This window comes from Macaca nemestrina, chromosome 10, assembly GCF_043159975.1.
Source record: "Macaca nemestrina isolate mMacNem1 chromosome 10, mMacNem.hap1, whole genome shotgun sequence".
In the NCBI taxonomy this organism is placed as follows: Eukaryota; Metazoa; Chordata; class Mammalia; order Primates; family Cercopithecidae; genus Macaca; species Macaca nemestrina.
The window spans coordinates 21915367-21928360 of NC_092134.1; the positions used below are offsets into that span (position 1 = coordinate 21915367).

Sequence of the window (12994 nt, forward strand, 5' to 3'; positions counted from 1 at the left end):
CTGGTCTTGAACTACTGGCTCCTGCCTTGTCCTAGGGGGAGTTTGGACTTAAGCCTAGCACTTCAGCGAATGGCCCGCCCAGGATCCCCAAATGCTTTTTCCAGGCTAATCCACGACCTGAGCCGGTCCTTACCTTTGGAAGCGCAATGAGCTTCCCGGGCTTGAATCCTCTTTTCTGGGCTAGGGCACTGGGGAGTCGAGAGCCACGAGCGGACCCTTTAAGAGTGATTTCGAGGGCGGGCTCACGGGGGCGTGGCGAATCCGGGGGCGTGCCGGTTCGGGGCCGGCCAATCGGGAGGCGGGAAGAACGCGAGGGCGGTCCCGGCGCGAGCAGGCTGGGAAGGGTTAAAGGGGCGCGCCCGTGGGTCGCGGACTGTCCGGTTGCTCCCGCCTCCTTCCGTCGGATCTGAGCTCTCCCGCGGCTGCGCCGCCCCGGCCGCCCAGGAGACAAAGCGCTGCTGCCGCGGTTGCCGCAACCGGGCCAGTCCTGGACCATGGCCGGGCCACCCCCCAGCCTCGCGCCTCCCGTCCCGTCGCCGCCCTAGGCCTGCGCTGCGAGGTAAGGCGGGCCTGGCGGGGGGACCTGCACCGGGACACGGGACCCGGGTCAGGCCGCCCTGGGCCTCGGGGTTCCCCGGCCACCTGGAGAGCGCGCTGCGGGGATCTTCCCTGCTGGGACTTTGCACCAGTGGTCACTTCTCCAGCTGCCGAGGCGAACTTGGCCGATGACCACCCTCCCCGCCCTCAGCCCATAGGGACGTCTGCCGCTGTGGGGGACTGCGGACAAGCCCCCTATTCTGCCGCTGATCACCCATCTGGGGCCCTGACTGTCCTTTAAGGAACTTAAGAGAGCTGCCACGCACAACACACAAAGGGACAGAGAGCAGCCGGGAGCAGGGCCACACCTGGAGAAGCAGCCCCTGCCGTGGGCAAGGGGGCTGCCTGTGTCTGGACGGCGGTGCTGGCACGTCCCTGGGGTCCCTGCTGGTGCGCTGACGGACAGGCTGGTCTTCAGTGTTCTTGGCACACATGTTTTTCAGCCTGTGCCTGCCACACCCTCTTCCCCACGCCCGCTGCTGGGGGACACTGAGGGCAGTTGGATTCAACCCCAGGACCTGTGGTTCTGGCTTCTTTCGTTAAAGTGAGTGCCAAAATGCCATGCTTCAGTCTCCCCAGAGACCTGGGTTCCAGGCCAGCTGTGCCCCTGGAGATCTTGGATGAATTATTTGCCTTTTTGACAGCTCTTTCCCTGAAAGCATTTTGCAAAATGACTCTTCAGGAGTAAATTCACTCAGCCCATAGAGGGATGGAAGTTAACATCCCCATTTTGCAGATGAGGCTGAGAAAACCCCGACTCACAGCAGCTGATATTTGCAATCCATTTCCCATAGTTTGCCAGTGGGTTTTCCTTCTTTTAGCTCATGGACCCTTGCCACACAGCCCATTTTAACAGACGAGGAAACTGAGGCTTGGAAAGGTGAAACGACTTGTCCAAGGCCTTCCAGCCTGGACCTGCAGAGGCAGGAACTTTGCCTTGGGAGCAGCACGGGGCCAGGCTCCCTCCAGCTTCCTGTCTGGCCCTGGGCTGTTGAATCAGCAGCAGTGCCCACAGCGGACTCTGAACTTCTTGGAAAACAGTGTGGGGAGATAAGGCAGGGACCAGGCCTTCGCTCCAGGCAAGGCTGGAGCCTGTGCCCCTGCAGTTTCCTGCCTTCCCTGTTCTGGTGGAGGCAGGGGTCATGGGCAGAGCTGGGTCCTGTGCCTGCTGGTGACTTTGAAGCAGTTTGGCCTCCATCTGGGCAGTGCAGGGAGGTGGTTTGCTGAGCAGGAGGGAAGTTGCTATTCCTTTGGCCTTGATGGGGTGGAGAGACCCCAAGATTGGCTCCTTTATTTGGGTGGCTTGCCTGGAGCATGTGATTCTGGGCACAGTTGTATGCCTCTGGCCAACTTATTGAACCTCCCTGTGTCCATTTCCACATCTGTGAATGTGGGGTGAGACCCCTTGTCATGGGGCCGTTGAGAAGTTTCAGAAGATACCTGCAGAATGAATCAAACAGCTATGTGAGCACCTACTGCATGCCTGGCACTGGAATTCACACCACAAACGCCCCAGCTTTCCTAGAGCAGACAAAAATGACCCAGGTATTAATAATTTCAGGTGGAGGCACAGGAGAGGGACTGGAGGGCCTCTTATGCATAGGGTGGCCAGGGACCACCTCTCTGAGGAGGTGACAGCTAGGCTGAGACCAAAGGATGGGGAACTGGCCTTGTGAAGACCTGCAGGCAGACAGCCGGGACCAAGTCTTGGAGGTGGGGATGTATCTGGTGTATTTAAGGAACAGAAAGGAGGCCAGGATGGCTGGAGCTGAGTGAACAAGGGGGAAAGAGGTAGGAAAAGGGAACTTGGAAGCCATGGGAGGCTTGGACTGTTTTTTTTTTTTTGTTTTTTTTTTTTTTGAGGCAGGATCTCACTATGTCGCCCAGGCTGGAGTGCAGTGGCATGATCACTCCCAAGTTCAAGGGGTCCTTCCATGTTAGCCTCCCAGACAGCTAGGACTAGAGGCTTGTGTCAACATGCCCAGCTATTTTTTTTTTCTATTTTTTGTGGAGGTAGGGTCTTGCTGTGTTGTCCAGGCTGGTCTCTAACTCAAGCGATCCTCCGGCCTCAGCCTCCCAAAGTGCTAGCATTACAGGTGTGAGCCACCGCACCCTGCCTAAGGATTTAATTTTATGCTGAGAGAAGTAGGGAGCCATGGGAGGGTTTAGAGCAGAGGAGGAGTGTGATTGGACTTAATTTTCACAGGATCCCTCTGTGGGGAGTGGATTTCAGTGTGGCTCGGAGAAGAGCCTAGGAAGGAGGCTTGGATCTTACCTTAAGGAACATGGACGGGGGGGCAAGGAGACTTGTGTGGAGGCTACAGCAGCCGTTCCAGTGAATGGTGATGGGGCCTAGAATGGGGAGGTGGAGTGGACAGATTAGGCAACTGATTTGGAAGACGCTGGAGAGGCGGGATCAACTGGACTTGATATGTGATCAGATGTGGGGGTGAGAGGGAAACCAAGGGCCATTTGCTGAGATCAGAAGTATGACACGGGGACGTTTGGGGAAAAGCCAAGAAGAATGTGAACTGCAGCTGTGCTCAGCAGGCGTTGTGTGCCTGGCCCCATGCTCCGCAAAGTCCGTGTAGTCACTGTATCATTGTCACAACAGCCCTGACTTAGGCACTGTTACGATCCCATTTTACAGATGCAGAAACGGAGGCCCAGAGAGGTTAATAGCCTGCCTGGGGTTCCCCAGCCCAGATGCTGCAGAGCTGACATTTGAATCCAGAGAAGAGCAAGCTGAGGCTGGAGCTGAACAGAGGGCAGGGAGGCGAGTGGTGGCCTGAGAGGTAGGAGCGGAACTGGGCAAGTGGGGCGGGAGGGTCCTGTGAGAACTGGGACCAGCATCCACATGGGAGTTGATGGGTGGTGGTGTGGGGAATGCTTGAATCCCTGTGGCTTAGAGAGGGACAGCTGTATCTGAGAGGCAGGGTGGGGATTCAACACCTGGAGACTTTGGGGGCTCTGGCCTTGGCCCCCCACTAGGTCAGGACAGACTGACCTCAGTTTCTTTTTTTATTTTAAGTTCCGTGATACATGTGCAGAACATGCAGGTTTGTCACATAGGTATACGTGTGCCATGGTGGCCTGCTGCACCTATTGACCTGTTCTCTAAGTTCCCTCCCCTCACCCCCATCACCCAACAGGCCCCCGTGTGTGTTCTGCCCCTCCCTGTGTCCACGTGTTCTCATTGTTCAACTCCTACTTAGGAGTAAGAACATGCGGTATTTGGTTTTCTGTTCCTGTGTTAATTTGCTGAGGATGATGGCTTCCAGCTTCATCTATTTCCCTGCAAAGGACATGATCTCATTCCTTTTTATGGCTGGATAGTTTTCCATGGTGTATATATACCACATTTTCTTTATACACTCTATCATTGATGGGCATTTTCTCAGTTTCTAAGTCACAATTCATGTTCCCTCTTCTAGGAAGCCTTCCCTGACTGCCTGTGTGGGTGACAGGAGGTGGCAAGGACAACCCCTTCCACCCTAGGTCAGGTAGTCCGACAGGGCCTCACTGCGGTCAGCTGCTCCTAGGAGAGCCACCACCCTGACCTCATTCCACCAGGCTCTGAGAAAGACGCCACCCAGGCAGGGCAATGAACACTGAGTGCCTACTGCGTACCAGGACTTTATATGCTTTGCCTCTTGAAAAATGTAGCTACCATCCTATGCAGGCTGAGGCTCTACAGTGGGAGATAAGGTGGGCTCTTAAAATGGCCGTGGAAAACCCCAAGGGAAGGTGGCCAGGCCAGGGACGCAGATGCCACCTCCCGATAAGTCCTTCCTGGCCAGCATTGCCCCATCGTATACTCCTTGGGGGAAAGTGAATGGGGTCACTGTGCCTGACGGCATGGAGTTAGAGTCCTCTATGCTAAATGGCATGGGACGCCCCCCTGCCCCTCCTTCCTGTAAGTCAGCCTAACCCTGGGTTTGCATGTTTGCCCAGATTCTTTTTTTTGAGATAGAGTCTGGCTCTGTCCCCAGGCAGGAGTGCAGTAGTGCGATCTCGGCTGACTGCAACTTCTGCCTCCTGGGTTCAAGCAGTTTTCCTGCCTCAGCCTCCCAGGTATCTGGGATTATAGGCACTCCCCACCAGGCCTGGCTTTTTTTTTTTTTTTTTTTTTGAGATGGAGTCTTGCTCTGTTGCCCAGGGTGGAGTGCAATGGCGTGATCTCGGCTCACTGCAACCTCCGCCTCTTGGGTTCAAGCGATTCTTCTGCCTCAGTCTCCCAAATAGCTGGGATTATGGGTGTGCACCACTACACCTGGCTGTTTTTTTTTTTATTTTTAGTAGAGATGGGGTTTTGCCATGTTGGCCAAGCTGGTCTTGAACTCCTGACCTCAGGTGAGAAGGATCGGCCTTGGCCTCCCAAAGCCCTAGGATTACAGGCGTGAGCTACTGCGCCCAGCCCCTGTCTTATTTTCCACAGGACATGAGACTACCTGGCAGACGTCTTATCTGTTAACTGTCTGCTCCCTTTCACTTGCCAGTGGCATTTCAATACCACAAGGGCAGGGACCCTGTCCATCTTGTTTTTGCTCTATCCCTAGGCCTGGAACAGTGCCTGGCACACAGTAGATGCTTAATAAACATTCCATGAATGAAGTCAATCTCTACAAGTCTCTGAAGTTGGTTCCGCCCATATCCCTATTTCATGGACGGACAAACCAAGGTCGAACCACAGTCAGGGCTGGGACCTGGCAGGGACTGTTGAAGGCCAGCTGGTCTTGTTCTTGGGATGATGGAAACAGCAGCGTCTGAAATGAGGCCTGGGTTTGGATTTCAGCCCTGCCCAACCTGCTTTGTGACACCGGGGAGGCAGTTAACCTCTCTGTGCCTGTTTCCTCATCTGTTGAACCCAAGCCAGGCCAGTCCCTGTAACCTAAGGTCTATTGTGAGATCAAGTGAGTTCATCCCTCTGAAATGTCTGGCATGCGGCAGGAACTCACAACATTATTTCAGGGATACAGGAGGGCAGGAGGTTATGAGGCTGTCTGGGGAGGCTGGTGAGACCCAGGTTCCAGTCCTGTCTCTGCTCCTTAGGAGTTGTGGGCACATGGGCTGCCTGCTTCCACCCTGTGAGTGTCAGTTTCCTCATCTGTGAAACGGGGATGTAGAGTGGCCGCAAGGTCGCCTCGGGGCACTGGGTGACCCAGCATCAGTGGCCTTGTGCGTAACAGCCCTTCCATGGGGTCCAGGCCCCGGGCTCCCCTCCAGGCCCGGCGATTGCCGCCATGAAGCTGAACGAGCGCAGCCTGGCCTTCTACGCCACCTGCGACGCCCCAGTGGACAACGCAGGCTTCCTGTACAAGAAGGGCGGGCGACATGCAGCCTACCACCGGCGCTGGTTCGTCCTGCGCGGGAACATGCTCTTCTACTTCGAGGATGCGGCCAGCCGCGAGCCTGTGGGCGTCATCATCCTGGAGGGCTGCACCGTGGAGCTGGTGGAGGCTGCGGAGGAGTTCGCCTTCGCCGTGCGCTTCGCGGGGACCCGGGCGCGCACCTACGTGCTGGCCGCTGAGAGTCAGGCCGCCATGGAGGGTTGGGTCAAGGCCCTGTCGCGTGCCAGCTTCGACTACCTGCGGCTGGTGGTGCGTGAGCTGGAGCAGCAGCTGGCGGCTGTGCGCGGCGGGGGTGGCATGGCCCTGCCCCAGCCTCAGTCCCTGCCCTCTGCCCCGGCCCCAGTCCCAGCCCTGCCCCTGCCCCTGCCCCTGCCCCGCCGTCCCAGCGCCCTCCCGCCCAAGGAGAATGGCTGCGCTGTCTGGAGCACTGAGGCCACCTTCAGACCTGGACCCGAGCCCCCTCCGCCACCGCCTCGCCGCCGGGCCTCGGCACCCCACGGGCCCCTGGATGTGGCCCCCTTCGCCCGGCTGCACGAGTGCTATGGCCAGGAGATCCGGGCCCTGCGCGGCCAGTGGCTCAGCAGCCGGGTCCAGCCCTGAGGCCACCAGGGCACCTGTTTTAGGGGGACGCAAGCTCCACGCCTTCTGGGACAGGCTGGGTCCTGGAGAGACTGGGGGAGCTGGTCCTGAGGGAAATCATGGGCAAAGCTGGTCTCCAGTCCCTGAATGGCCTGGTTTTGGGGGATGCAGGCTCTGAGAAGGTGCTGGATTCTGAATGGGCCTTTAGGACCATGTGATTCAGAAGGCCTACCCTTGAGAGGACGTCACACGTGACACTAAAGAGAATCCCGGGCCTGAGGGGGAGGTTTCCTGAGAACTCCGGCCCCAGGCTGGCCTGAGCTGCCTGGCAGAGGCCTTTGCTGGCAACAGGCCTTGCTGGGCCTGCAGCTCAGAGGGTCACTGGGACTGAGGACAATCTGTGGCCTGAAAAGCAAATGTACAGTTAGTGCGCCTCCTGACCGGGCCCTCAGGGTGGATAGAGAGAGGATCGGTTGTGGCAGCTATACCTGGGCCTGGCCTTGCTCCAGGACCTGCCAGAGGAGCTGACCTGGCTCCGTGCCTGCCTGTCTCCAGGAGCAGGACAGTGGCTTGGAGGGTGGCGACCGGGGACACAGGTGCAGGTGTTAGTGCAGGACCGGAAGGGTGAGGTTGCCTGGTCGCTGGGGCTCCTGGCCTGGGCCGGCTGAGGCAGGACTCTGCCGGAGCCCCTGCCAGGCCTTATGGTGGTGCTCCTGGTGGTAGTGGCTTTCTGGCTGCAGGCCCTGTCTTTGTCTCCGTGGTGGCTCTCACAGGGCTTTCCAGACACTCCTTGACTGCATCCTTCAGTCTTGGCCCCCAGGCCTGGGGCCCCTTGGGAGCTCTCCTGACCTCCCTTTCTGGGCTGGGCAGCCATGGCCCGAGGTGACCTTCTAGCAGGTTCCCCCAGGGAGGGGAGGCCACCAGCTGACTCACCACCTAAGATGGCCCAGGTGCTGACCTAGTGGCAGAGAAAACACAGCCTCACACCGAATGCAACTTCCAGAGCCCCTCTTCAGCTCCAGGCAGCCCCCTCCAACAGGTCCCCTCCTGAGCTCAGCCCCCACCCCCATACTCCCGGTGGGGACCAGGTCTTGCCTGGCTTCAGGGCTGACCGCCGGTCCCCTCTCTTCTCACCACAGTGCCCATTCTTCATCCAGGGAGAACCTCGGGGCTGGGAATACCCTCTGGCCCTCACCCTGGGTCATGTTTACAGTCCTCAATGCCCCACACCAGGGGCCGCCTGAGGACACCTCCACCCTGACCTTGATTTTCTCAAACGCTGCCTCTTGGTGACAGACTCAGCCCGAAACCCCTTCTTTCTGTCTTTGGAGACCCTTGGACTTGGGGAAATATGGAGGGGGGTGTGTCTGCAATCAAGGCCTCTCCAGCTCACGGCTGGCCCGGTGGGCTGGGACCTCAGTCTGAATTTTAAATACTTAGGGTGCATTTTTTTTTTTTCTGGCAACAAAACTTGATGTTTTCACTGCTTTAGTTTCCTGTTTGCTGGTGGGAGGGGATATGATCTGTGACTCTGGGCTTGGCTTGGGGGAACAGTTGTCACTGCTCCTGGGGAGAGGGGCAGCTTGGGCTGGAGAAGCACAGCCAGAGATGGAGCCCCTCGAGAGGGATCCTTGGCTGCTTCATTGTCTTCCCCCCAGCAAGCCCTGCTCTCCTCCACAGGCACCTCTGGGGTCTTGGTACGGTCCCCGCTCACCTCCTTCCAGAGTCCTGAGCGGTGTGGGTGGGGGTGGCACAGGATCTGGGGCTTGGGAGGGGTTCGGAGCCGCCCAGAGCCCCGTGTCCTGGCAGACTCAGCTGGTGGGGTGAGGTGTTAACCCCAGTCCTGGCGTAGGTTTACAGACTCTCAAGGTACGCTGGCCCTGGTCTCCTGGGAGAGAGGGGTGGGGGATGTCCCCTACCAAAGCACAAGGTGGGGTCAGGCTGCCTCCCAGGTTGGGTGTCGGGGGAGCTTTCCGGCAGCCTGGGAGGGAGATGCAAGGGCTAAAATAAACTTTTGTCAAGTAATGGCTGATCATGTCATTTTTTTCCCCATCAAAATCCTTGATTGATTTCCCTGGCAGAGCCCAGAGCAGGCTGTGCAAGGGCAGGGACTAGTGGGTGATACCACATGGCTGGTGCCCTGCCAGGCGCATTCTCACATCTCAAGGCAGATGCTGGTCCCATTTTACAGATGTGGGAAACAGGCTCATTGAGGTTATGAAACTTGCCAAAGCCACATAGCTGGAGAGTATCAGAGCAGGGATGTAAATCTCTGGAATCCCATGACAGGATAGAGTCTTCAGGAGGAATATGAGGGAAAATAGAGCCCAGAGTTCCTTTCAGAAGGGAGAGAAGGCAGGGAAAAGCCAAGGATTTGAAAGCTAACTGGGCTGAAGACCTGAGAGTTGGGAGGGACATTAACAATCCTGATTAGGATGGCAGATGGAATAGTTGAAACTGCATGCTTCTCACTGATAAGTTCATGGAGGCTGTGGAGGGAGCTGGAGTGAAGACTCTGGCACCGATGCAAGTTCAGAAGGAAAGCGCCTGTGATTGATTAGTAATATCTGCCGTGAGCACCACGTGCCTGGTAGCGGTGCTCATGCCATGTATCCGCTCTCTGACTGATTGAGTCTGTCTACTGGGTTAATGGGGGTTCACAGAAGGGGCTGGCCCAAGGTGGCCTAGCATGATGGACTTAAGCCCTAGGTCCTCTTCACATGGACTCAGTTTGGGTCACAGGTCTCCCTTGCAGGCCTGGAAAAATCCTGTACATTTAGGAACATGTGGCTTAGGGTGAGCAACCTATAGTCCTCATGTTCAAGAAATGAGAAGTATGAAGATCAGGGAATTGTGGCCCTTGTGAGCATCCAGTGCATGCTGAATAATTTTTTCCATCTCTTGTGGGACCACAGCTGACAGATGGGGGCTGGGGAAGTGGCTCCCCACACAAGCTGAGTCAGGGCACTGCCTGTGGCATTTGTGACCGCAGCCACCATACAGCATGGGGCAAAGAGTGGGGGAAATAGTGGGAGAGAAAAACAGCTCCAAGAGGGAGGGTCAGCAGCAAAATGCTGGACATCCAACTGCTGATATGTCAGTGATTCCTCTGGACCCAGGGGAGGTGTTCAGGGCACAAGTCTAAGGGGGCACCATATGTGGTCAGAAGGAATATTCTGAGAAGCCACTCGGGGTAGAAGGTGAGGCCCTCAAGCAGGACAATGCAGTGAGAAGTTAGGCTGATTGCCAAACATCCTTCCACCCTAAATACTTGGTCAAATTCAATCAGTTACGCTGCCATAGGCTCTCAGGGAATAGCTAAACTTTAGCTGCCAGAGAGTGGCCGTGTGGCCTGATTTTGGCCAATGAGATGTGAGTTGGAAGAGTCTTCTTCCTTCCAAAATACACAATAAAGAGCTCTTCATTGGCCAGGTGCGGTGGCTCACACCTGTAATCCCAGCACTTTGGGAGGCCAAGGCAGGCAAATCACGAGGTCAGGAGTTCAAGACCAGCCTAACCAATGTAGTGAAACCCTGTCTCTACTAAAAAGTACAAAAATTACCCGGGCATGGTGGTGGGCGCCTATAGTCCCAGCTACTCGGGAGGCTGAGGCAGGAGAATCGCTGAACCCAGGAGGTGGAGGTTGCAGTGAGCCGAGATCGTGCCACTGCACTCCAGCCTAGGCAACAGAGCAAGACTCTGTTCCAAAAAAAAAAAAAAAAAAAAAAAGGCTCTTCATTGTTCTCTGTGGGGGTGGAGAAGGGGGAGTAATGTCTGTGATGTCTGGAACTTTGGCATCCATCTTGCAGTCATGAAGTTGACCACTCTAAAGGAAATGCCCCATACTGAGTTTGGCACACATTTGAGGGTGGTTCTGGGTAACCAACTGCAGGGCTGTTGTTGGCTCAGTGGGGTGCGGGTTGGGGCTAGAATGGGATTTCCTGTTACAGTAAAGGGGCCACTGCTTCTTACCCCTTCCTAAAGAGTGAACAAATATTGAAGGAAGATCATGTCCCCCTACGGCCCTGCCTCTCGGATGTTCCTAAGTGGGGCTGCTTTGTCCCTGCTATGTGCTATGTGGTTAGATCTGGTGCCAACTGTCTGCTCCCCCAACCCCTCTGCGGATGACTTCGCCACACTCACCTTGCACAAACTTTGTTATGAAAAAGTTCCTGCGGCCAGGCACGGTGGCTCACACCTGTAATTTCAGCACTTTGGGAGACTGAGGCGGCAGATCATCTGAGGTAGGGAGTTCGAGACCAGCCTGACCAACGTGGAGAAACCCCGTCTCCACTAAAAATACAAAATTAGCTGGGCATGTGGCGCACGCCTGTAATCCCAGCTACTCGGGAGGCTGAGGCAGGAGAATCGCTTGAATCTGGGAGGTGGAGTTTGTCCAGCCTGAGCAACAAGAGTGAAACTCCGTGTCAAAAAAAAAAAAAAAAAGTTCCTGCTACTTGTCCTAACTTCTAAAACCTCAGCATTCAACATGAAACTCTTCCAAGATGATAAAAGAATAAGTTGTCTAAGCCTAGCTGTAGGTTTTGCATTTTTCTGATGAAGACTTTTTAAAAAGGTGGGCAAAATATTTGCAAATCATTTGCAATCTGATATGCAGAATATAGAGATATCCTAAAACTCAACACAACAAAAAACAACCTAATTTAAAATTGGGCAAAAGGCCAGGCGAGGTTGTTCATGCCTGTAATCCCACCACTTTGGGAGACCGCGGTGGGCAGATCACCTGAGGCGAGAGGTTTGAGACCAGCCAGGCCAACATGGTAAAACCCTATCTCCACTAAAAATACAAAAATTAGCCAGGCGTGGTGGTGGGTCCCTGTAGTCCCAACTACTCGGGAGGCTGAGGCAGGAGAATTGCTGGAACCCAGGAGGTGGGAGGTTGCAGTGAGCCAAGATGGCACCACTGCACTCCAGCCTGGGTGACAGAGCGAGACTCCATCTCAAAAAAACAAAACAAAACAAATAATCTGGGCATGGTGGCTCACGCCTGTAATCCCAGCACTTTGGAAGGCCGAGGTGGGAGGATCACCTGAGGTCAGGAGTTTGAGACCAGCCTGGCCAACATGGTGAAACCCTGTCTCTACTCAAGATACAAAATTAGCCGGGTGTGGTGGCAGGTACCTGTAATCCCAGCTACTCAGAAGACTGAGGCATGAGAATTGCTTGAACCCGGGACGGGGAGGTTGCAGTGAGCCGAGATCATGCCATTGCACTCCAGCCTGGGGGTAGAGCAAGACTCTGTCTCCAAAAAAAAAAAAAGGCAAAAGACTTGAGCAGACATTTCTCCAAAGAAGATATATAAATGGCCAATAAGCAATAAGTACATGAAAAGATGCTCACCATCAGTAATCAGTAGCAAAACACAAGTCAAATTAGGATGGCTACAGTCAACACAGAAAATAATAAGTGTTGGCCAGAATGTGGAGAAATTGCACAACCCTTGTGCACTGTTGGTGAGAATGTAAAATGATGCAGCCACTGTGGAAAAAAGTGTGGTGGTTCCTCAAATAGTTACAAATAGAATTATCATATGATGCAGCAATTCACTGCTTGGTATATATCCGAAAGAATTGAAAGCAGAGTTTTTTGTTTTTTGTCTTTTTGAGATGGAATTTCGGTCTGTCACCTGAGCTGGAGTGCAGTGGCACGATCTCGGCTCACTGCAACCTCTGCCTCCTGGGTTCAAGCAATTCTCCTGCCTCAGCCTCCCGAGTAGCTGGGATTACAGGCACCTGTCACCATGCCCGGCGAATTTTTGTATTTTTAGTAGAGATGGGGAGGCTGGTCTCGAACTCCTGACGTCAGGTGGTCCGTCTGCCTCGGCCTCCCAAAGTGCTGGGATTTCAGGCGTGAGCCACCGTGCCCAGCTGTTTTTTTTTTTTTTTTTTTTTTTTTTTTTTTTTTGAGACGGAGTCTCGCTCTGTCGCCCAGGCTGGAGTGCAGTGGCCGGATCTCAGCTCACTGCAAGCTCCGCCTCCCGGGTTTACGCCATTCTCCTGCCTCAGCCTCCCTAGTAGCTGGGACTACAGGCGCCCGCCACCTCGCCCGGCTAATTTTTTGTATTTTTTAGTAGAGACGGGGTTTCACCGTGTTAGCCAGGATGGTCTCGATCTCCTGACCTCGTGATCCGCCCGTCTCGGCCTCCCAAAGTGCTGGGATTACAGGCTTGAGCCACCGCGCCCGGCCTTTTTTTTTTTTTTTTTTTCTTATAGAGACAGGGTCTTGCCCTGTTGCCCAGGCTGGAGTGCAGTGGTGACACCATTTAGGCTCACTGCAGCCTCAATCACCCTGGTCCAAGCGATCTTCTCACTTTGCCCTTCCAAGTAGCTGGAACCACAGGTGCATGCCAGCACACCTGACTAACTTTTTTATCTTAGAGATGGGGGTCTTGCTGTGTTGGCCAGCTTGGTCTTGAACTCCTGGGCCCAAGCAATCCTCCTGCCTTG

At 55.1% G+C, this 12994-nt stretch overlaps 1 protein-coding gene across 2 annotated transcripts; it reads left to right on the forward strand.

Moving 5' to 3' along the window:
• Positions 1-584: 584 nt before the first annotated feature.
• PHETA1 (PH domain containing endocytic trafficking adaptor 1) lies at positions 585-6683 on the forward strand. Of its 2 annotated transcripts, XM_011761015.3 has the most exons (3): positions 585-1141; positions 3248-3392; positions 5805-6683. In XM_011761015.3, exon 3 carries the CDS (start codon positions 5841-5843, stop codon positions 6546-6548), a length of 708 nt encoding a protein of 235 aa, XP_011759317.1. In that variant the 5' UTR covers positions 585-1141; positions 3248-3392; positions 5805-5840; the 3' UTR covers positions 6549-6683. The 2 variants fall into 2 exon arrangements, with proteins under 2 accessions (XP_011759317.1, XP_070927185.1); XM_071071084.1 differs by lacking the exons at positions 585-1141; positions 3248-3392 and adding an exon at positions 3400-5684.
• Positions 6684-12994: the final 6311 nt, after the last annotated feature.

Bases quoted from the DNA above. Each gene is read 5' to 3' on its own strand.
- PHETA1 (XM_011761015.3), top strand. From the start codon at position 5,841: ATGAAGCTGAACGAGCGCAGCCTGGCCTTCTACGCCACCTGCGACGCC.